We start from the raw sequence: 24,896 nt of genomic DNA, 5'->3' as shown, positions 1-24,896 counted from the left end.
TGCAGGAATAATTGCAAGCCTCCTTCCCTGAGACTTGGGCTGCAATCCTAGACACGTTTTCCTGGAAGTAAGCCCCACTGAACATAATGGGACTTCTGAGTAAACATGCAAAGGATAATATAAAAGGCAGAGGAAAAAGAATCAGAGCACTGACAAAAGGGGCCCCATCAACTGTCTCAAGAGGATGGGGGGCTTTCCTCTCTCTCTTTCTTCTCCCAACCCAAACTGACTCACAGAGCAAAAGATCAGACAAAACTGCTTTCATTGCTGCCTTTCCTACTCATCACCACCTGCCCTTTAAAAACAAGGAGAGGACAGCTTTGGTGAACGAAGGCTCAGCTGTAAATAGACTATTTACAGTGCTTCCCAGGCAGTGCTTCCCAGAGTTTTTAGCACCATGACCTACTTCTGGTCCAAAAAGGTCTCTGCCACCTCTCCACCTCCTTTGTCACCACACCACTCCTGTGCTCCAACTTGCCCTGTTGCCTGCCTGGGGAATGGGGAGAAACCCAGTTGCTCACTGGATGTCTGGCCACTCCAGTGCCATGCTAATGAGCCGGGGGCTCTCGCCTCCCAGCCTATCTGGTACAGGGAGTCGCAGCCACTTGGTACGGCTGGCCTCAGCATTGGCGGCATCAGCCGGGTAGTGTCCCAGTGCGCCTTGCACTGTGGCAGCCAAAGCTTGGCCTGCTTAAGCTTGTTCAGGAGGCCCAGACACCTGCGCTGGGTTGCAATCCACTAAATGTTCCTCTGGGTTTGTGATCCAACAAAAATCAGCTCACAACCCATTGATCAGTTGCAACCCACAGTTAAACTGCTGATCTAGGTGCCTTTTCAACCTCCTCCAAGGACTTCATGGATACTGGAAAACCATGGGAATTTCATGATAATACATTCAAAACCCATGTGGAAAATCTGCAACTCACAGAATAAAAAGTGAAAAACGTACTTGGCTTATTCTGTGGGGAAACACTCATGGTCCATTAGTAATGGATAAAGAACCCACATGAGTTTTTCATCTAAAGGTGCTGTTATTTGGTAGAAAATGCTCATTTCCAAAATGTGCGTTTCTGCACCCAAGTGTTAGTTGAATTATTGTAACTGGAGTTAGTCATGACTAATTTGTTATTACTCGAAAGGTGTTTAGTCAGGATTTACTTTCCTTGGATACAACCTGGTGGCTCTAGCCACATGGATAGTCATTCATCTGTAGTGATCAGACACAGCATGACAAATATTACCACATCCTCACAACACAGGGAAATGCGGAATGGTAGATACATGACAAACCATGGTTGAATGCTACAGACAACAGTCTCAGCAAAGATGAAGCATCAGAATGGGGTGGGTGCCCATCACACAATAATATTTGCCATTATGAGAGCAGGGTTCTTGACAACTATTTAGGCTCAACCGTGTAATTAAGCCCACAAAATATACTTGCCCACAAACAAGTCTTATTCACCTGCTTCCAGGGACATTAGCAGCACTTGAAGGACTGACAGTTCTAAGGGCAAGCTTCTATCAGTCACTGTGTTTCCCCCTCTAGAATACACCAGAAAATGACCAAATATTATGTTGAAGGATCATTCTAGAACAGTGGTTCTCAAACTATGGGTCAGGACCCAGTAGGTGGGTCACGAGCCAATTTCAGGTGGGTCCCCATTAATTTCAATATTTTATTTTTAATATATTAGACTTGATGCTACCATGGTATGTGACTGTATTTGGGAAAATGTTACACATCTGCACTTTTAACAGGGTACTATTTATATTCTTTTAACAATGATAGTAAATGGGACTTACTCCTGGGTAAGTGTGGGTAGGATTGCAACCTAGGATTGTTAAAAAATTTTCCTGTTTGATGACGTCACTTCCAGTCATGACATCATTTCTGGTGGGTCCTGACAGATTCTCATTTTAAAAAGTGGGTCCCGGTGCTAAATGTGTGAGAACCACTGTTCTGTAAAAGCTAGCTACCTGAAATGGTATCAGTGCTTCAAGCACTGCTGAAGGAGCCCATCCACAGAAGCATGCAAAAAACAAACAAAAACACTCTCGCCCAAACATGAATTGCAGGTCACTAATGATAACCAGGTAAGTGCTTAACAATTGGCTTAACTGGAAGATTTAACTGAAGAAAGCAACCTGCCAGAAGGAACCTTTTATTTGTTTGTATACTAGGGCAGTAAATACATGTGAACAAATATTTTTCTTGCAAGACTGTGTTAAATGCAAAATGAGACTTCAAATAAGTAAAGATCTTCTCTAAAGCATCCTATGCATTGCCATCAATAGAAGTAGAGCGATTATTTTACATTTCATTTACAAGGAAGGTGTCACAAGTGTTTTACAAGACCCTTTTCGTTTCAGTTGCCCTTTAAGTTACCCAGTTTAAGGATGTGTTTGCTGTAATCACTGTGATCTGATTTTATATGAAATATGTTAGTTTATAATCTATAATGCATTCCAGATCCTAAGGATTCTCTCTCTTGGCAGAGAGGGAAAGGATTTGAAGTTTAATTTAATATTAAATCATAAAGGAATAGTTTGCTAATGCATGAAAACAAATGTATTATTTAAACCTCTGTCATGTAATTAACATTTCCCAGTTCCAAATCTCTAGTGCCACCCATGAACAAGTAGGTCACCATGTATTCATTTTCAAAGTTACTGAACATATTAAACAGGCCATCAAAATACATCCATCCTAGCAAGAATTACTTTTCCACAAAAAGAGGAGTTGTTACACTCATTAAAAGCAGACACAAAATGGTATGTTTTTAGCAGGTTCAGAAGCAAATTATAAAATGGTATAATCCCATGTGTGCCACCATAAAGTCTTTGGAAGAAAGATGCAATATTAATGACAGATAATGAACAAGGAATTAACTGACCCAAATAAGAGTTCTTCAGTCAGTCTTTCCTTAGATAAACCTTTCTTCTGTTCAAACTCTCATTACAGCAGCCTTATGCCTGAAGCATTATCCATGCCTGAAGCATGTGAGTGCATGCACCAAGTATCACTTCTCACACAGCAAATATCACTTCTCATTCCAGATTTTAGGGTTCATAGCAGATTGCAGAAAATGTGACCAAAAAATCGTATTTACCTCATAAACTGATTTTCTTGCTGTCTTGAGTCGAGTTATAAATAGGTCACTGTCCTCCAACATCCTTGACAACCTGCCCTTGTGCTCAAGGGCCTTTTCACGCTCCTGCTGCATGGTTGTGATCTGTAACATATACCAAAATCAGAATTTGATTAAAAGTATCTGATTTGTGTCCTCCCTGGCACCACAGGCCTCTTTTTCAAGATGTCACAATACAGTAGACCAACTGCATGCTGAAGAAAAGCACTAGCATTAATTAGCCTAATTCAGCTTTTTTATTGAGGTAACAAAATCTGTCTGCTGTGAAATTTTTAACTTGGCCTTTACTGACGGTCAGTCGTGGTGGTTGTGTTTAAAAACAAACACCATATTTTACTGCTCCTCTGTCAGAGATATGCTTTAGCACAACCTAAGTAGTGAGGTTCTACTGGCTCTAGCAGTGCAGGGGAAAAAACGTGGAGGTGTTGGATGGCCTCCTCTCAAAAGACCTTAAGATCCTGGAAAAATATTTTGCTGACTGGAGGTTAATACCCAGTACCAGCAAAACGGTGACTACATGCTTCCACCTTAACAATAAATTAGCTAATGCAGACCCGAAGGTCTATCTAAACAACAACCTACTCCCTTACAATCCCCATCCAAAATATCTTGGAGTAACTTTGGACCGCACTCTCTCTTATAAGTCACACCTCGACAACATGGATGCAAAAATCAATACTAGGAACAACATACTCCAGAAATTAACAGGAACAAGACGGGGAGCTTCAGCCACTACTCTCAGAATATCAGCATTCGGATTGATCTACTCTGTAGCAGAAAACTGCACTCCAATATGGCTTAACAACTGTTATACTAGCAAGATTGATGCCAGATTAAATGAAACCATGAGGATCATAAGCGGCTGTAGAACACCCACTCCTATCTGTTAGTTTCCCATTTTGAGCCACATAGCACCACCAGCCCTACGGAGACAAGAGGCTTTAGTGAAAGAATATAGAAAAATCACCAACAACCCACTTCTACCAGTGCATGCCGATCTTCTTCACCTATTAACTGGTAGGATTAAATCCAAGAAGCCTTCTCTGGCACTCGCACAACATCGGCACAATAATTTCAACATCAACGCCCAAAGGAAAGTTAAATGGGCAGTCGAACACCCAGAAACAGGTGGATATATAGACAATCCTACACTTAAGGTGCCAGGTTTCGACTTACCTTGCCAGCATTGGAAATCTTTGAACAGGATCTGTACCCCTACATGTGTTTGCCAGGACTCAATGGGGGCTAGTATCCACCCCACAGTGTGATTGCGGGTTTTCCCGCCAAACCATATACCACACTGTCTGGCTGCAAACTGAGGGTGTATATAGGCCAATGGTCTGACTTTTTCAATGAAGGTAACTCTGTCCTTGAATGGCTGAACAAACGGGACATAGATATTTGGTCTAGTTTAATTGTTACATAAGCCCATGTATTATATGCCATATGCTAAATAAAGAAATAAATAGTGATGTTTGCAATTTTTCTAGAGAATATGCCTGGAAGTCACCCTATGACATTAAATGTAAGGTGATTTTCTGGCATGTTCTAAAAGAAAAATAAGCTTCGCTAAAACTGCTACTTTCCATAAAGACGTGGCAACAAGGGGGGGGGGGAGAGAAGAACCACCATTACCACTTACCCCAGAATTCAGTACCAGGTTGCCAACAATGACCAAGCAAGTGCTTAAAATATTACTCTGGCTTACTATTTTGGAGCTCTAGCGAACAACGATAATAAATCTGAAAGTCATTTACACTTCACTGCCTACAACAATGACTTTTGCAATCAATACTTAGGCAAGAAATAATATTGCTAAACATTGTCTACATGTGAGATTATAAATTTACAATTTCACACTACTATGGAATAAGGAAAATTTTACAGTGGTGCCTCGCATAACGAAATTAATCCGTTCCGCGAGTCCTTTCATTATGCGAGTTTTTCGTTTTGCGAAGTGCGTTTTCCCATAGGAATGCATTGAAATTTAATTAATGCGTTCCTATGGGCAAGAAAAGTCAGAACAAAGTCAAATTTGGTTTACAAAGTGTTTATTAAGTGCTCTTTATAGGCATACATACTGTACAGAGGATTTCAAAAACGGGGGGGATGCTGAGTGGGGAGCTTGAAGGCTGTAATCCTGTGCACACTTTCCTGGGAGTAAGCACAATGGGACTTACTTCTGAAGAGACACGCACAGGATTGTGCTCTAAGCTGGGGAGGACACAGCAGCTGCACTCAATTGCTTGCTTTTGCCGTGATCATGGGGGGAAACGTGAAGGAAATGGGGCAGTGAGAGGGTGAATGAGCGATGGGGGGGATGCTGAGTGGGGAGTTTGAAGGCTGTAATCCTGTGCAAACTTTCTTGGGAGCAAGCACAATGGGACTTACTTACATAAAGATCCTCTCCTTACTAGGGTGGACGGGATCATAAACTGACATGAAGATCCTCCCCTTACTAGGGTGGACGGGATCATAAACTGGCATGAAGATCCGCCCCTTACTAGGGTGAACGGGATCATAAACTGGCATGAAGATCCGCCCCTTACTAGGGTGAACGGGATCATAAACTGACATGAAGATCCGCCCCTTACTAGGGTGAACGGGATCATAAACTGGCATGAAGATCCCCCCCTTAAGTCAAACCAAAACAAAACAAAAAAAATTCATCTTGTGAAGCAGGGGTCATAAAAATTCGTTGTGCAAGTTACCAAACTTCGCAAAACGCTTTCGTTCTGCGAGTTTTTTGCTGCGCAGGGCATTCGTTATGCGAGGTACCACTGTACTTATATTTCAAATGAAAGAATTGTCAGACACTTTACCCTTTCTTCTTCTTGCTGTTCCCAAAGCTCCATATCTCTGATTCTTTGCTCTTCATAGGCACTTTTAATCAGTGGAATTTCTTCTAAGCGCTTTGCTCTTTCAAAGTAGTCAATCTGAAAAAGAAAACTTGATTGTTCAAGATTAAGTGTAAAAGAACAAGAAAATGATCAATAGATAATCTAGATCATCAATACATGAAGTTCTCATAACCTAGTTCTCAGTTTTTAATTATATGTTCTCTCTTATACCTTCTTCTCCTGGTTTTTCAAGCGTTCCTGAAGTTCTTTCTTTTCTTTCTCCAACTGTTCTACCTGCTTTGCCATAATGAAGTCTGGGTCCAATTCTTCAAGATCCTACAATCAGACATTAGATGTTAAACAATAAACAAAATAAAAATGGCTACTGCTAACACACATACTGTAAGTTCATCGTTCTGCAGATCCACACAATGCTGTACTACTATTTTACTCTTAGTCTTCTTATACATTTCCATAATTATTTATGTAGTCAGAGGTAGACAATATCCATTCTAAACAAGTAAGAATACTTGAAAACAAGTATTAATACTAGGAAACATTATCCAAATAAGATGGAGATATTGTTTGAAGGTAAATCCAAGTGACCATTCAGTTTAACCTGTTCTGGATGGGGTTGCACTCACCCCTAATGGACCAGGTTCATGACTGTAATAAACATTTTTCACTAGGGTGGCATATTAGCTGCAGACCCACCTGGATGTCGACACCCTAGCCACATCTGAACTGGATTACCGCAATGCATGGGGCTGCTTGAAAACTTCAACCAATTCAGAAAAATTTCACAGGTTTATTTTATGGGTAGCTATATTTATTAAGCAACTACTGAGATTTGCAGGGGAGGAATAACAAAAATACCAAGGATATAGGAGGCAGAGGTTGTGAAAGATATGGCTATATCAGGTATCTAAAGGTCAAAGGTCTCAACGTTTTGGGATCCTTCCTGGACGCATTTCTCAAATTCTGGGTATACCCAGGTGCTATTGCAATTAGGTAGTTATAAGGGTGTTATTACCACCTTACAATTAGCAACTTGAAAAAAGAAAAACATTTAAATTGCTAGTAGTCTATATGTTCTACTGTAGTATAAACTATAAAGTGCCTGTAATTACACAGGTTTATAGAAAAATCTGTAAACTAATGTTTGCCTGAACATTTCTATAGGACTGCTAAGTGCACTCTAATACTATACATAGAGCACACATGCAGTATACATATATACTAAACTATTAATCTTAATCCTTCCTTGCAAAATTGAAGATTGGGAGCGAAACAGGTGAGAGAGAACGTATATTCTCTGGAAATTGTACACATGTTCCACCACTCCACTATGCATACAGAATTTTCCAGTCTGGTTGGCTGACCACAAGGATAGCTGGCAGTGCTACTTGACAATCAAAAGGTAAAGATAAATTTCTGGATCTCAGGTGGCGGGGTTAGAAAAGACCACTACTTGAGCAATCACAAACAGCAGACAGCACTAATTAGACCAATGAAACTAAAATGGATTATATAAAGCAGCATCATACATCTTACATGTTTGTCTTCAGTGGGTGGTCAAACTGAAATTAACATCAACAAGGTGCATATTTCTTACTTCAATATCGATGTCTTTGAAGGCCTTGGCTCCCAGCTCGGTTTTCTTAATCTGTTCCAAACGTTCGCGAACAGTTTTCTTTTTAATTTGCTCATGTTCCTGAAGAATGCGTTCCTTCTCTCTCTCTTTTGCCTCCTGGCGTAGCCTCTCCTCTTCAGCTTTGCGAACTTTCTGGAGTTCAGCTTCACGCTGCTCTAACTCTTCTTTCTCACGCTGAATGTTCAGGCTCTCAAGACGTTCTTTCCTTTCCTCAATAGTTTGACGGCGAGCCAGGATTCGCTGATGCTCTTTCCTTGAATTTTTTAAGTAAGCTGTAACGGCCTGTTGATGTTGCTCTTCCTTCTCTAGCTGAGAAAAAATTAAAGATAAAATACCCTTTCAATGCAAACATCAGGAGAATAAAGCCTTGCTGAACACTATAAATTACGAATTGTGTTATGCTTATAACTGTCTGTCAGAATGTTGAACAGTTTTCCATGAAATATCACTAATCTTTTAAAAGCATTACAAAATGCTTATGACTTACCAGCAGGTGAGGTGGCTTAATGACTTCAAGAGCCTTTGCAAGAGCAGCTGACATAGCTGTCAGTTGGTTCCGAATCTGTTCCGAAGGCATGCTTTGCAGCTGAGGTCCAAGAGGAGCATCTTCTCTAGTGCAATAGTTCAAATCTGACCCAAAACTCAGAGTTCGGGTAGTATGATCAATGCGGACCTTTTAAAATTAAAAGGCAAAGTAAGTCAGAAATCCATTTGTTAGGAAATACATACAGGTGCAGCCTCTTTATTCGCGGTATTTTTAACCATGACTCTGACTCAACGTGAGTCCCCAGGACCTGCATGGAGCCAGACTTGGCCCCACCTGAGCCCTCCAGAGGTGACAGGAGCTGTGCTTCCATGCGAAAACCAAAAGTGCCTCTCCAGGCCATACTGAGGCTGCCTGTGGCTTCATAAGAGCTTCCGGAGAAGTGGCCTCCAAGGCTTTCAGGGGCCTTTCTAAGGCCCGTGAAGGCTGTGCACAGCCTGCACAGACCTCAGAAAGACCTCCAGAGGTCCTAGAGAAGCACTTCTGAGGACCTCCATGGGCCTCAGAAGAGCCTCCAGAGGAACTGGCCTCTGAGAATTTCAGGGGCCTCCAGAAGCTGAGCATAGCCTCCACAGGGCTTGGAAAGACCTCTGGAGGTCCTAGAAGGACACTTCCGGTTTTCGCCCAAAATCAGAAGTGCCCTTCTAGGACCTCCAGAGGCAATTTTGAGGCCAGTGGAGGGTGCACGTGGCCTCCACGGGCCTCAGAACAGCTCTGGACGTGACTGGAGAAAGACTCCGGTCGTGTTCGGAGATGGGTGGAGCTCAAATTTCATGTGACTTGGTTCCACGAACGGAACCCTCGCGAATAACAAGGTTCCACCAGTATTATGGAATTCCCAATTTTGACAGGCCACAATACGTAACAATGTTTTTCTGACCAAAACTTTCCTTGGTTACTGCCATTTTTCCTTATTGTTGTCACTGTGTGCAATCATTTCTGAATAGTCATACTCAACTTAAATACAAACTAAAAAAAAATCTTTAAAATTTCTTGAAGATTATTTTGTTTCTAAAAGGGCTGTTACACAATTGAATACATCCTTTGTGTTCTATCTAATCTTAATTAACTATATTATTCTGATTTTTAAGTTTGCCAAGCATCTGAATTCTATATGCTTGGCAAACTTACAGGTCTATACAGAACGATTGCTTTTTGCTATATATCAAAGCACCCACGCACTACAGTAATCTATGGAGGCCCTCTTTCATAGGTGTCCCCATCATCCAAAGAGAAGTAGAGTTATGGGCTTTGACAACCTGTCTTTTGAATTCTCTTTTCAGGAATGATTGCCTGGAACACACTACCCACTCTTACACCCTTACGGCAGGCAAAAAGTTCCAGGTTTTTAAATTTTGCAAAGCTTTATATGGCAGTAGTTCCCAAACTGTGCACCGAGGTGCACTCACAGGGGTGTCACAGTGCACTCCACAGGGGTGCCGCAGGGCCTCTTCTCCCTGGCTCACTAGGCCAAGATAGCACAATGGCATTATGGACAGGCACTGTGGCATTAGTAACTTTGGAAACTGCTGTTTTATGGTATCCACTGTTTTAGGGCACTAAATGTTGTGGTTTTTTACCTTTTTAATTGTGTTAACCGCCTTGGAAATGTGCGTACTGAAGGGCAGGGTATAAATAAAATGAAAAATATAGAATTATTATATAGAAAAATATTTTTCAGATGATCCACATGTATTTCTCCTAACACACAGGGGGAATGGGAAGATGAAGCTTGCCCTCTACAGTTTTTCCAAGTACTTGTGTAAAAAAATTAGTATTTCTAAAAACGTCTACAGCCTGATTAATTGGAGTTACCTTTTAAGTCAATTAAAATACTTTGACTAATGAATCTTATCAACTAAACACAGCATTCCCAGTTTCTCAATATACTGCAAAAAGGTGGCTTTTCTCTTAACTGTTTGACAAGAAAATACTTTACGGTTAATCTAGTTGATTTTAACATAACGAAAATCCATTTTCTTTGGCAGATGGAAGTATCTTAAAATGGGTTACTGCTTTCACACAAGAACTACCTGCACCAAGATTCTTCTTCTACTGCACAATAACCAACTCCTAGGGACTTTGTTAAACCTAATTTCTGTTGCTTTTAGCAATGCTTTTCTATCTTTTAGTTTATTCAAAATTGGTTGCAAACTTTAATCTGAAGTCTAATTTAGTGAAAAACAGTATAAACACTGAAAAACTTTTTCTATAGTACTTACTTGCAAATCACAATGCCTGGCTGCATCGACTATTGAACGTTCCAGTTGGAAAGCATCAACAAAAGGGACCAGTGTTGTCAGTCGAGAAAATTCGATGCTTTGATAGATTTGAGCCACCTGCGTAACATGTGAATATTCAACTTTTTCTAAATAATCATTCCAATGACTATAAGCATTGCTTTTTATGTTAGATAGATCAACATTTAGACAATAGCTTCACCATCAGCAGTAATCATTCACATTTAAGGAAAATCTGTATGCAATTATTCAAGGAACTTTGGCTTCCCCAAAAGTAACTATATATGAAGGAGACTGGCAGCAGGCACTATATGGTGCAAAGCTGCTAATTAGCCTTCAACTGTTACTTTAGCACATCAGAAATAACACTGCTTACCAATGCAAAGAAAGCAGGTCAATGATATGTGCGTTTGGAAAAAGAAAGCATCAAAGATAACAAGCACCTTTACATGAACAGACAGAAATGCTCTTGGTTAGTGGAACTGCTGAGTCAGGGACAGGGGTGCCGTCTGTTCGGGTATTGGGTTCACGGTCTGGGTGTGGCTGCTGGATGGCCAGATAGTAGATCTTATTAAATCAACAACATTTGTGGAGCTTAGGGTGGTGCATCAAATTTTCCTATTACTGGAGCGAGCATGTCCATGGTTTTGGTAACATCAGAGTTGGACTGCAGTGGTGCAATGTGTGTGGGGCTGTCATTCAGAGGTGAATAGAAAGAAGGTTTGGTGGTTTCAGCTAGTGCAGACTGCAGCAGTTAAAGCTTTGACTGAGAGTAGTTTTCAGTGTATGCAGTTCTATTATTGTACAAACCTTATAAACTTCCAGTCCATTTCTGAACCCAAAACATGGTGCTGCTGATTAGTACCTTTAAAGCCCTAAATGCCTTGGGACCTGGTGCTGCCACTATATGGTTGCTGTCACCTCTTTAGTAATGACAACAACTTATATAACGGTACAACATCCTCTAGGCCAGTGATTTTCAACCTTTTTTACCTCATGGCACACTGACAAGGCACTAAAATTGTCAAGGCACACCATCAGGTTTTTGACAATTGACAAGGCACACCATACTGCCATTGTGGGGCTCACAACCCCCCTTGGCACTACTAATAAATGACCTTTCCCTATATTCCTGTGGCACACCTGTGGAGCACTCGTGGCACACTAATGTGCCATGGCACAGTGGTTGAAAATGACTGCTCTAGGCATAAGAACAAAAGCTATAGTCATTACTGAAAGCAAAGTTAGCAACCATGTGATTGTAACAACCACAACACACACAATATATGAGAGACTACTCAATACCTGTACAGCATACTTTGAATGTTCAAAGCACTTCACATGTTTTACCTCAATGTAATCCACACAATAACTCTGTAAAGTAATTATTATCCCTAAATTATAGCTGTGGCGCTGAGAGGGAATGGTTGCCCAAGGACACCTAATGAGTTCCTACGGCAGAGGTTAGATATGAACTGGGGATACCCTACTTTGCAGTTCAAACTCTTAGCTACTACACTGCAGACATAAAACAGATTAAATAGACTTTGTAAGTTCCGTTAATGAACACAGGTACAGGGTCTAACGTACGCTGCTGCAATTAAAATAAGCACCTCCCCAAATTTCATAGCTAACTGATTCTTCAAAAATCTTCATCACTTGGAACAGAATAGTTTCAAAAGTCTTTAATATGGATGGATTTCCCCCCCAAACCACATTCAACCACATTCACCCCAAAAATACATTCTACTTTGAAGATTTTTGTTTTGTAATCATACCTGTTGAAGCAGTCTGAGGATGGTGTTGTTTTGCAGATGAGGGATATAAAGCTGCAATTCTGGTTCCTTTTCAGATTGGTCTCTTACCCAGTTTAGAACCTGCACAGAATAATTTAGAGTATGAAAAGCAGCACGTCTAGTTCAAACAATACTTTCTCTGAATGTACTACAAGATCGCGTCAGCTGTTCCTGAGTGTGAGTTTGCAGTAGCTAATGAGAAACTGTCAGATTTTGGTCAACACAACTTTTGCAATACCAAGAGTAAATTCTTTATTTCATTCACTACAGTTTGTTCTGATTTTTCAATGTACCAATCAAGCTGAATGTTGTTTGAAGGTGACTGACAGCAATGACTAGTTGAACCATTCTGCTAATTTACCTTCATGTATTATCTAGCACATCAGAAATATCTTTGTTCTTATAAGTATTAAGAAAAAGACAATGAAATGTGCTTCATTTCATACAACTCAGAGAAATTATTTCTTTCATTCCACATCCACTAACAGGCAGATATTCCATTTTTGGTTGCACAATACCATTACACAACAGAAAACTCAGGATGCTAACCTTATCTGGAAGAATGTTCGTGAGGCCTTTTATCAGGGCAGACATGTAAAGGACTGCACTGCCAGAACCGTACTTAAATTTAAAATTGAGAACTTAATCTTACTACTAGTCAAGAGCTTCAGAGCCCAATCCTTGGCTCAGCACGTCGGCTCACCACCAGCATGCACTGTCGCAAACATGCCATAAGGGTCCTAGTGCCAGTGGGCTAACGCCAGGCGAACACTGGATCACCGCCGCTCAGCGGCTGCATGGACCACCAAGCAGTGGTGAGAAAGGTGGAACTGTGTGGGCAGGGGGAGGCAGAGGGAGGGCGAGGAAAGGATGAGGAGAAGATGTTCCAGGGGGGAAGAAGGAGGTGTGCCGGCGGGAGGGAGCGGGGCAGGAGGGAGGCAGGACCAGAGGAGCTTTGCTCCACTGGATCCTGAGCCTCCGTTTCGGGCCACCAGCCCAACACGGAGGATCAAAATTCTATACTGACCCAAGGGTTGGCATGGAATTAAGTAGCCCCATTAAGGGGCTACTTGGCTTACCCAGAGGAAGGGGACGAATGTTCCCTTCTGCCGAGGAGCCGCCTGCGGTGCCTGAGAGGCGTGCAGGATGCCGCAGGATGCCATTTTCGGCGCCACTGCAAACCTGGGCACCAAGAGTTCAGGCTCCAATGCTCCCAGCTTGCCTCTGAAAATGTAAGGTGAGAAGATGAGAAATGTCTGATTCTGGTTAATGGCAAACCATACTATGTCACTGTATCTGAACTCTGCAAACTATGAACTGCACTTAAACCAGGATTGGACAGCAGTGTTTTATCTTGATTTTCAGATGAAATGCGATCCTTAGCATTGTGGCTACTCATGTACATAATGCTATTGTTTAAAATCACAACTGAATGCAAACATGATCTTCTTCTATAAATCAACATTTAAATAAGCATTTAAATAAACTGCACAGAAATTCGGTTCAAATCAACACTTACCTTACATACACGACCACATAACTTTAGCGGATGAAAATCCACTTCGAGCCAGTTATAAAGTTCCTTCACTTCTGGGACAACATACTGCACTACATTGAATCTCACCTATGAGACACATGATATCTTTTTTTTAAAAAAAAGTTATGACAAATAATTTATAGCAACAAGTCTACAACATTGATCATAATTTAAAGCCATCAAAATAGATAAGAAACATACTTTATATCTGAAAGTATATCTGAAAGTTCCCTGATGACAGAGAAACATCTTCAGATGCTTCAACAATGCCTATAATACCTTTAAACTTTATATAATATATATAATTTATATAAACTTTATATAATAAATATAATCTAAACTTTATACAGGGAAACAAGCCCACAATCATGGGATACAAAGGAATGTATTTCTTTGTAGACATATAATATTAAGGAGGCTGAGTTGCTATTGCAGCCACAAGAAAGAGTAAAACTGAAGGGATAAACATAGTATCAGAGAAACAGCAAAAGACATCTCAGCAACAATCTCAGGCTTGGGTCCAGGGTACTTGAGGAACCACCTCCTTCCACATAATCCTACTGTCCTCTCAGGTCATCAGAGGAAGCCCTTCTAACTATGCTGCCACCAGTAGAGGTGAGAGATAATAGGAAGAAATAAGACCTTCTTGGTAGTGGCATCCCATCTGCGGAATTCTCTCCTGGAATTCTTTCGGTGGGGCCTCAAGACTTCCAATTTAGCTTATTGTGTCTTCTTGTTTTAATTGTTTTATGGTTTTAATTATATTAATGTTTTAACACTGTTTTATCCATTGAATTGAAATATTATTTTGGAAGCCACCTTGCAGGCCCTTAAGTAGGGTGGAAAGGTAGGGTATAAATTCTTTAAATAATACAAATTATTAGCACTGTCACAACATTCTGCATTCCTTCTTCGAGTTTCACTAAAATGACTTTTGACCAAAGGTGGCAGTAATGTAAAAATAATTTACTAAATGTTCCTTACCATATCATTAATAAGAGAAATTCGTGTGGGTGGGGCTTGGAGGCCCAAGAGCGTAGCCAAGCGCCGCTGCTTTTCAACAATTATGCCATCCATATCCAAAAGCCGAGCAATGTCAGTTCGTTCAGGAGTTATTGGAATAGAAAGAGTGGCCAGAAGGACTCTTGTTGACATTCTACAGGGGAAAAAAATGGGGAAAATGAACTAGAAATAGTACCCCTGTGTACACTTTCAAACAATTATACTGTACATTTACATTCCATTCCAAATGCCAAACTCCAAAAACCTAGTTTAGAACTTTTAAAAGTAACTATATGTCATGTACTATTAAACTGCATAAAAGCATCAAATAATAAATTTTCTCACCTCTGCATCTCTTCCTGGGTGAGATTCTTTCGCATTTCCCTTGAGAGGTGGTAAAGACGATGAAGCGTGGATGCATGAAAAAGTGCATTTCCAGATTTCCAGAAAACAGTAGAAACTTTGTGGTAATAGTTTGCCATCAGCTGTGGCTTTGGTGGTTTTTTTGACAAGGAGAAGAGTCCATGTATATCCTCCACAGCTTTGAAGGCTTCCTGAAAGAATGAAAGAATGAACTCTTGTAACAGGAGAAAAGAGGGAAATGAGAGATCTTGCACAATGCACCCTGCTGACAGGCACATACACATACCTACTGCAACAACAGGAATGTTCTATTAATAAATTGTTACAGCTAATTTTATTTAGGAACATACCGAAAAGTTTTCTTCTGTGCAGGGGCCCAATCAATAAAATCGTTTGAATGGTGAAACAGAATTCAAACTTTGATGAAACAGGAACCATTGCCTCAATACTGCATAAGAACATACCTGCCACAGTTCCATGCTGATAGCACTGTCCAGCTGCACAAGCCTAGTCTCTAGGTGCATTGACTGACTCTCTGGATTATTGAGGTTAATAGCTGTACTTTGATTGTGATGACGCTGGATTTGACCCAAATGCATTCTCAAATTGTCACAGAGTTTGCGAAACTCAGCCTTACGAGTATATTGCAAACAGAACTTGAAAGCTGCAAGATACGATGTCCAATTGGATTAGTTTTAACCAATGAAAAAGACAGTTGCATTCATGCTACACTGATAACATAATTTAAACAAAGTTCCTAATTTGCTTTTTAAATTGTATCCTTTATTCCCTACTTATCAGGAGCTACCAATAAGACCTCAAGACTTTCAAACCTCTTGCTACACGTTTCAGTGATTTGCTCTTTACCTTGTTGCGCAATATCATGATAGAGGCGTTCAACTCTAGAATTGTTTCTGAGAAGATCCAAGCACTGTCTGTATGATTCCCACAAAAACTTAACCCATGGTGTCAAAAGTAGCCGATCAGTACGATCTTGAGTGTCTTCCCCACTTACAGCACTTAGAAGAACACTGTATTTAAAAAACAAAAAGGAATATTGCATTTCACACAATCAATAATTTGATGAGACATGAAGGCATATTTTGAGAGAATCTTTCAGCGTCATGAAAATACTAAAATCCACTATAGATTTCACAATACTATATAGGCCACACAATTTCCAGTTCAAAGATGATCCAATTGAGTCAGGCAAAACTCAACAGGTGCTTGGCATAGACTTCTATATGATGAGACCTTACAGTACAAGATAGCTGGACAGTTTACAACATATACATGCATAAGACAAGCCTTTTCACACACACAAAAAATCAGAGCACAAACTCATACCTCTCTGGAGTCTGAATATTATCCAAGTCTTCAATATCTAACACCATCTGCTGGGATTCTTCTTTAGCAGCTTCAGTTTTTTCCTCTGCTAATTTTAAATAAGCGCGAACTACATCCTCCAAGGACTTGATGTTCACCTATACCAAAATTGAAATAGCTGAAGTACATGTGCTTCAAAAGGAAACAGTATTTATATGAGAAGCTCAAAGAGGGCAGTAAAATAATGTAGCAAAATTTCTGAGAAGAAATGTCTTATTGCTTCTATTATTCAGATTCCAGAAGAACCTTCTCTAACATTAAATCTCAATTACTAAACTGAAATTTCAAAGTAATCAATTCCTATAAGTGTTTCACAGACAGATGTCATAGACACAGTAATTAAGGAATAAAGCATCTTTCAAAACACCTATAAATATTCACTTATGCTAAACTTGTGTTATGTTACGTTAAACACTTGCACTAATGCTGAACAGAACAAAACTTTTCAAAGCCTCTACCTGCTGGCAGATATTTTTATATTGATATAATCCTTCCTTTGCCAGGTGGCTCTTGCGGAGGTCCACGCAGAGCTCCAAATACTTCAACATAATCGGCTCGTGGATTTTTTGCCATGTTCGGTGTTTTTTACTTTTCATAACATCATAGAGAACATCAAGAGCGGGTTGCTTCTTCCCAACCTCAAGGAATTCTAAAAAAAAACAACGTGATTAATTCACATGCCAAATAAAAACTAAAAGCCATTACTTTTGCATTAGATATATCCTAAGTAGAACAGAGGAGGCTAGTTGCGAGTTTGGCTACCTGTCTGGCTGCTTGTGAAAATTAAGAATTGCCAACAGACAGCCAGGCAAAGAAGAGTCTGAAAAATAGCAAAAAATGTATTTTTTGTTTTCCAAGACATGCAGCAAATGACCAACAGTTATGTGCAAGCAGCAGAGCAAGTGAATATTTGGAACTTGCTCCCAAATCTGTAAAGCTCCTTGAGCCTTCATGTAACCCCAGCATTGCAAACTATTCTTCAAGTGGGGGTGTGTGTGTAAACTCTTTACCCTCTCAGCTCCTTACAAAAATTTCCCTAAACCTCATGCATGGAGATAGTGTAAGCTATCAAGCTTACTCAAGCTAACTCAAGAGGCATGAAAATACAGGCAGTTATGAAATCACTCTGTAGAACATTGGTTCCCAGCTCATGGTTTGTGGACCACAGGCGGTCAGCAAGACCCTGAGAAGAGGTCAGTGAGGCCTCAGGAAAAAAAGGATTGCTTTCAATCACTTTCATAGTTCCACTGAGCAAGGGCTCCCCCACAGACTACGAACAGCAGAGAATGAACCTGCAGCCGTAGCTGGCACTGACGTGTCAGCTGAGGCTGGCCAGTTCTCCACCCTCTCTGGTAGTCTGTGATAGTCTCTGTGGTAGTCTCCAAGGACCTCCAGAAAGCAAAAAGGCTACCTGCAGCCAACAACAAAAGCAGCAACCTACAAATCTTTTCTATAAATAATAAATGTCTAATAAATCTTCTCTAATTAAAAAATTTTTGTGTGCAGGAGGGTGGGGGTTGCATATGGTCCAAAACAATTCCAATTTTTGCCTCAGTGTTCTGTGAGCTCCAAAAGGTTGGGAAGTACTGCTGCAGAAGAATGCATTTTAAGTCTCCTAGCAAGGATTCAACACTTTAAAAATATATAAATAAAAAAGAAAGAGACTAACTATACCAGACTGACCGCAATTCTTGCTTCTCCTTCCTCTGTTTTTATATGCAACCCCCTTTCAGACCCAGATATAAATATTAGGAAAATGGAGTAATCCTAATGTTTGAAATATTGGCCTGAACTACAAGGAATTATAAACAAAGGGAAGGAGAAGGAAGATAACAGGTAACAAAATTGGTTAGACAGAACACTTCTCTTCACCTCTAAGGTTGCAATCCTAAACACTCTCCAGGAAGTAAGTCCCAATGAACTCAACAGGACTTACTTTTGAGTAGGCTTGCCTAGACTCACAATGTTATCCAAACAAACTGTTACCACAGAGCAGCAGTCTCCAAACTGGAGATTCCTGCGCGCTGAAAACTAGAGTTTTCTAGGCGCCCTGGTGCAACTAGAGTTTACTGTTCCGCCAGGGAGCCTCTTATCTTCTTTCTTGATCTGCCCCAAACCTCACACCAGCCAGCTGCATCTGCCTGGATATCTGGGCGCAAAGTTTGCTGGGTCAACAGAATGTGGAAGCAGCTGGCTGGCGCGAGGTTCGGGGGAGATCAGGAACAAAGGTTCTACCATGGAACGGTAAGCTCTGTTCACATGGGAGGAGGTCAGCAGATCCAGCCCATAGGCCATAGTTTAGAGAGCCCTGCCTTAGACTAGTAGTTTAAGTCTTCCGAAAAACAAAGCAAGCATTTTGAAATTGTAAATTTCTTGTATGATTTATTATTAGAAACAAAAAGACTGTAACAGAAATAACTGAGCATTTACTTAACAGTTTTTCAATGTGCATAAGAGAATACGGTGAAGAATGATAAAATTTGTACTGCTGCGTCACAGCATCCATGCGGGTTCCATTCCTGGAACCTCCATGGATGCCAAAACCCATGGAAAATGAAATCTGTGGGTCAGGACACACCAGACTTCCAAACACAACCAGAGCTGTGTTTTGGTCATGTCCAGCGGGTGTTCTGAGCCTTCTAAAGGCCTTAGAATGTCACTTTAGTTTTCCCCCCAAAAAGTAGAAGTGACGTTCTAAAGCCTTTAGAAGACTTTCTGATCCGCTTTTAAAATGACACTCTGTTGGGACCCACCTAGCTTTACAAGACTAAAAAAAAACAATTACTCAAGCCCCTGTTTTTAGTCTGTTTACTACTGGGGAGGGGCACCTCTCAGAACATTGCATCAGGACAATTCTGGAGGCCTTGTGTTCCCCTCTGCCTAGCCTTCAATAAGATGGAAGGTATGTTTGCCTACTCACAAGTGAACACACATACATGGCTCAGTTTTACTTTCCATAGGGCTCAATACATTTTTCCTTATCAGTTTAGAGATGGGGGACTTCCTTCTCAAGTGTTTTTGGGGCCTGTATTCATTGGATTGGGATCATTCTGGTGGTGTTGCATTCCTCTTGGCCTGCCCTTCGATATGGAATGAGTCCTGCCTATTCATAAACACACACAAGCAGCTCAGTTTCTCTTTCCATTGGGCGCAATGCATTTTCCTTATCAGCTTGTCAGTTTTAGTTTCATGACCCACCAACAATCAGGCTGCTCACTGGTGGGTCCGAACCAACAGTCTGGGAAATACTGCATTAATGTATAGATGTGTTTCCTACATGTTTTACATTGGGGTGTGTTTAGATGCAATACCTACCATGATCTGATGTCAGAAAAACAAAACTTGTTCTTCTACACACTTCCTCTCTCCTTGTACATAGCTATTGGTAATTAACTTCCTGTTCTTGATTACAGCAAGCCATAGTTTGCCATTTTTGTCCAAAAAAGTAAACTGTAGTTTGAGATCCTGGTTTGCAGTATAAGCCATAGTCTGCTGCTCCGACAAATTATGGTTCAACACAAAATGACAGAAAACTACTAATCGTGGCATGTGAGAGGACGGTATGAACCCAAGGTTTATTCTTTTAGCATCAACCCATGGCTTGATATTGCATCTGAAGTAGTACTGTGGACCCTGTTTATCTGCAGATCTGGAACTATGAATTTGACACACTGTGGGTTCCGAACCAACATCTGGAGGGCCCCCTCTGGATTCGTCCAGGAGGTTTTCTGAGCCACAGGAAGGCTACATAGGAGGGCAGGAGGTCTGGTCTAGAGGGTAGAGCCTCCGTCTGCCTGAAGATAACATCCACAAGGTCGCCAGTTCGAGGCCACTGGCACTGTGCGACCTTGAAGCAGCTGACAAGCTGAAGCCGAGCTATTCCATCTGCTCTGAGCGTGGGAGGATGGAGGCCAGAATGTGAAGCCAGATCGGAATGAAACACCTTGAATGTAGTGGTTCTTGAAAGAAAGAACCTTCTTTCAAATTGTAAAAAATCCCTATTTAATTAGGGATTTAAATAAAAGCCTGCCTATGTAAACTGCCTTGAATAAAGTCTTGAATAAAGACCAAGAAAGGCGGTATATAAATACCTGTTATTATTATTATTATTACACATAGGCTCCCGGCCTCAGAAAACAGGCCAGACCATGGATGTCACTATCAATGGGGGTTTGGGGAATGGAACACCCACAGATGCCGAAAACCAACCTGTACCCATCAAATGTAAAACTCAGGTCATAGTTTTGAGAAAAATATGGTAATGTAACCACACAGGCATGGTTAAGGATTTTTTTTTTTTTTTTTTTTGCCTTTCAACGGAATCATCAGAACATAATTCCTTCTAAGTGTGAAGACTCGGATCTTATCAAATTGCATTTCATATTTAATGTGCATTGTTATAACGTGCTTTAATCAAAATACACTTATGCCAGTGGTTCCCAAACTTTTTTGATGGGCAGCTCCCTTGACCTACTGGGCCACTGGCCACGGCTCCCCATTAGGGCTACAATCCTATACACTGTATAAGATGGCAGGTTTTTTGCGAGGACTCCATGGCTCCCCTGACTGGTGTCTGTGGATCCCCAGGAAGCCACGGCTCACAGTTTGGGAACCACTGCATTATGCTCACACCATTTGTGATCTGAGTATTTTATATTACAGCCAGCCCTATCATTTAAAACTGGTTCTTACCAACAATTTTGCTAATTAAGTTAGCTTACAAAGCAAGCGTTTACACTTCCTGACACTAATATGCCAAGTTGCTTTGCTGGTATTTTTAGTGCACTTAAATAAAAGGCTCACTAGACTCAGAAGGGACAATGATAAGTATAGCAGCAACAAACTTCCTAAATACTGTTTTAAACTTATCACTAAACTCTGTCTTATTCAACCAACTTAAATGTTCAAGAACATAGCTACGCTCCACAATAGCATTGTACAGACATTATACAAGCATATATTACGTTGGCAACCTTCAGTCTCGGAAGACTATGGTATCGCGCTCTGGATGGTGGTTCTGGCACAGCGTCTAGTGTGGCTGAAAAGGCCGATTCGGGAGTGACAATCCCTTCCACACTGGGAGCAAGTGTAGTGTGTCCCAAGCATATATAGCAGGTCACAATTAGGGGTCACAACAAGCATATATAGCAGGTCACAATTAGGGAGTGGGGGAGGAAGCAAGGCTGTACCACCAAGACCTGCCCCCATGTTCCAAAGCTCTGATGCCCTAAAGAGAAATAAATGCTCTCTCTGAGAACAGCTTACAGTGTTTAATTAAGAACAATGAAAAGGGACAGTGGAGCCTCATAGCACACTGGGGGAGAGACAGGATTCCCAGCACACTCTTGCTTCCCCCACTACTGCACTGTATATGTTTTTATAGTGTTTGCTCAAGGCAACAGTTAAAGATAACCTATTCTCATCTTGTTCTCCACAGTTTGCATGTCAGCTAGCACTGCGCCCAATTTCCATACGTTCTGAGGGTGAAAATGGATTGCATGCATAGAACGCACATTCTCCCATTTGGGTGAAGTCACTGAGGATGGAGGCAGAACTAGTTGGTATTATCCCCTTCACTAGCCTTTCAATACAAGAACAAAAAGGTGAGTAGAGTGCTCCAAATAACCAAGTCTCCTGAGTAATTACTCCTTTTTGAATCAGCTGACATGTTAGGTAGCTGTTCAACAATTAAAACAAAATCTGAATTGAAAACTTTATAATTTGTGCTCTGCCTAACTACATATATGAATGGTATGAAATGTATGTATTCTTATAGTCCAGTCCTGTATGCCTACTCAGAAATGTTCCAGAGTTCAATGAAATCTAGGCAAGCGCATAGAGGTTTGCAATCTTACTTGCTTGCCAAGTACATCAGGCTATTATTACTGATATATATCCATATCCCATCAGGCAGTTCATATTTAATGTTCAAACGGACCATTTCGATTCAAAACTTTTGAAAAAGGAAGCAAAAAGTCAGAAAATGTTGTGTCCGTCTCATTCTATTTCCTTATTATGCAATTACTTGATCTATATCAGCAATATTAAGAAATTGAATTAAGTCAGGAACCCAGCAGAGCCCATGTTTCAGCATTAAAAAAAAAAAGAGAACATTAACATTTAGGAGCAAATTAATGATTCTGAAACCTAAAATTGGGCTGTGAATTTGTGAAAAATTTTCCAATATTGCACCACTGGATCATCCTGAGTCCATAACAAAATCTCAGAATAGGTGGGGACATGATTGAGACATATGAAATTACGCAGGGGATGGATAGAGTGGATGGGGGGGGGTGTCCTTTTCCCTCTCACACAACACCAGAAGCAGGGGACATCCACTAAAATTGAGTGTTGGGAGAGTTAGGACAAGGAAAATAAAGTAATTCTTTACCTAGTGTGTAATTAGTTTGTGGAACTCATTGCAACAGGATGTGGTTGCGGCATCTGGCCTGGATCCCTTTAAAAGGGGATTGGACAGATTTCTGGAGGAAAAGTCCATCATAGGTTTCAAGCAGCGAGGGGTATGGGCAAGGTCCTTGTTTCAGAAGTACCTCAGAAGGTCCTTGTTTCAGAAGCTACCTCAGACACCAGCTGTGAGAGAATGGCAACAGGATATGGGTCTTTTCTTGACTTGTGTGCTCCCTGAGGTCACTCACAAGTGGGCCAGTGTGAGATACAGGAAGCTGGACTAGGTGGGCCTTTGGCCTGATCCAGATGGGCTCTTGTTATGTGGACCTTTATTAATTTTGATCAGCGTGTCAATTATGAAGAACAGGAGCAGCAAAACATGTGCCCATCAGAGGGACCCCAAACAGGAAGGCACACAGAATTGCACCACTGGGGGGGGGGGTGGAAAGGTGTGCACACTCCTGGATTCACTGAAAGACCAATCCTCTGCATGCCTTCTCTGAAGTAATACCCATCAGACTCAATGGGGCTCCCTCCCAGGTAAGTGTGGATGGGTTTGCAGGCTCGCAGCCCAGTTCTATGCATGTCTACTCAGAAGTAAGCCCCATTGTAGTCAGTGGGCCTTACTCCCACGTAAGTGTGGAGAGAACTGCGGCCTTAGCTCCTCCCCTTCCAGCCGCCCGCATCGCTGGTGGGCGCCAGGGAAGGCTCTCCTCAGCCGCGTGTGGGCCCCGCGAGGGCCTGGAGGAGGCGGGGGAATAGGAAGGCTCTGCCCGCCCGGCGGAGGGGGAGTGGCTGTGCCCGGGGCCCGGGAGCCGAGGCCACAGCCTCCATTACAGGGCGGAACGAAGCCCCGGAGGCCGTGCCGGGCGCAGAGGCGAGGGGGGCCGGGGCGGGCCGCGGACGCGACGGACGCGCACTCACCGTTCGCCCGCTTCAGGGCGTTCTCGGGCCGCTGAAAATAGACCGGCATGATGGCGACGGGCTTCTCCTCACGCGGCAGCCAGCCTCAGGGAGCGCTCAGCCAGGGAGCGAGCACAGCCGGAAAGGGAGGCCGCCCACGTGACCCGCGCGCACAAACGTGTCCGGAAGTGGAGGCGCCTGCGCCGGGCTCGCGCGTTGGGAGTGCGCATGCGCCAGGACGCCGAGGGGTGGGGTGTCCACCCCAGGCCTGAGTTGTGCCTGGTTCGCCCGAGGACGGCTGACTGGTCCCTGCTGGAGACGACCCGGGCTCAGATCCCCGCTCAGCCACTGATGCGCTGGCCCGAGCCAGTCTCTGTACGGTTGAGGCCGCAGCCCCGTCCACACTTCCCTGGGAGGAAGCCCCACTGACTCTGATGGGCCTTCTGAGTAGACCTGCATAGGAGTGTGCTGTGAGGCTGCAACCCTATCCACACTTTCCTGGGAGGAAGCCCCATTGACTGTAATGGGACTTACTTCGGAGTAGACATGCCCAGGCTGGGGCTGTGAGCCTGCAACCCCATCCACTCTTCCCTGGGAGGAAGCCCCACTGACTCTGATGGGCCTTACTTCTGAGTAGACCTGCATAGGAGTGGGCTGTGAGCCTGCAACCCCATGCACACTTTCCTGGGAGTAAGCCCCATTGACTATGATGGGACTTACTTCTGAGTAGACATGCATATGCTTGGGGTGTGAGATGTACAAAATTATGCAGGATAAAGTGGATAGGGAATGGTCCTTTCCCTCTAACACAGGGGTGCCCAAACCCCGGCCCTGGGGCCACTTGCGGCCCTTGAGGCCTCTCAGTGCTACCCTCAGGGAGCTCCCAGACTCCCATGAGCCTCTGGCCCTCCAGTGATTTGTTGGAGCCCACACTGGCCCGATGCAACTGCTCTCAGTGTGAGGGCAATTGTTTGACCTCTTGGTGAGCTGTGGGATGAGGCCTCCCTCCACTGCTTGCTGTTTCACATCTGTGATGCAGTAGCAGCAGAAAAGGAAAGGCGAGCCTTGCTT

At 42.2% G+C, this 24,896-nt stretch overlaps 1 protein-coding gene and 2 non-coding genes across 3 annotated transcripts in view; all 3 read right to left on the bottom strand.

The window, feature by feature from the left end:
- The window catches only part of EIF3A (eukaryotic translation initiation factor 3 subunit A), a 41,090-nt gene extending 17,113 nt beyond the window's left edge, over window positions 1-23,977 (bottom strand). The window contains exons 1-15 of the mRNA XM_066619909.1: window positions 23,847-23,977; window positions 16,973-17,163; window positions 16,476-16,612; window positions 15,996-16,159; window positions 15,593-15,792; window positions 15,111-15,319; window positions 14,748-14,919; window positions 13,746-13,850; window positions 12,209-12,307; window positions 10,413-10,529; window positions 8,134-8,319; window positions 7,608-7,955; window positions 6,224-6,328; window positions 5,975-6,088; window positions 3,114-3,236 (exon numbers count right to left, since the gene is read on the bottom strand). Of these exons, the coding sequence (XP_066476006.1) occupies window positions 3,114-3,236; window positions 5,975-6,088; window positions 6,224-6,328; window positions 7,608-7,955; window positions 8,134-8,319; window positions 10,413-10,529; window positions 12,209-12,307; window positions 13,746-13,850; window positions 14,748-14,919; window positions 15,111-15,319; window positions 15,593-15,792; window positions 15,996-16,159; window positions 16,476-16,612; window positions 16,973-17,163; window positions 23,847-23,895 (2,319 nt within the window). The 5' untranslated portion in view covers window positions 23,896-23,977. The remainder of the gene's footprint in view (window positions 1-3,113; window positions 3,237-5,974; window positions 6,089-6,223; window positions 6,329-7,607; window positions 7,956-8,133; window positions 8,320-10,412; window positions 10,530-12,208; window positions 12,308-13,745; window positions 13,851-14,747; window positions 14,920-15,110; window positions 15,320-15,592; window positions 15,793-15,995; window positions 16,160-16,475; window positions 16,613-16,972; window positions 17,164-23,846) is intronic.
- LOC136647088 (small nucleolar RNA SNORA19) lies at window positions 10,709-10,840 on the bottom strand. Its single transcript, XR_010794253.1, has one exon. It is a non-coding gene; the product is annotated as a small nucleolar RNA SNORA19 (small nucleolar RNA).
- On the bottom strand, window positions 12,533-12,662 carry LOC136647089 (small nucleolar RNA SNORA19). The gene has a single exon (XR_010794254.1). It is a non-coding gene; the product is annotated as a small nucleolar RNA SNORA19 (small nucleolar RNA).
- Window positions 23,978-24,896: the final 919 nt, after the last annotated feature.

Source organism: Tiliqua scincoides, chromosome 3 (assembly GCF_035046505.1).
Source record: "Tiliqua scincoides isolate rTilSci1 chromosome 3, rTilSci1.hap2, whole genome shotgun sequence".
Taxonomy (NCBI): domain Eukaryota; kingdom Metazoa; phylum Chordata; class Lepidosauria; order Squamata; family Scincidae; genus Tiliqua; species Tiliqua scincoides.
Note: the sequence above shows the minus strand (reverse complement) of the source record. Positions and strands in the feature narration are given on the sequence as shown.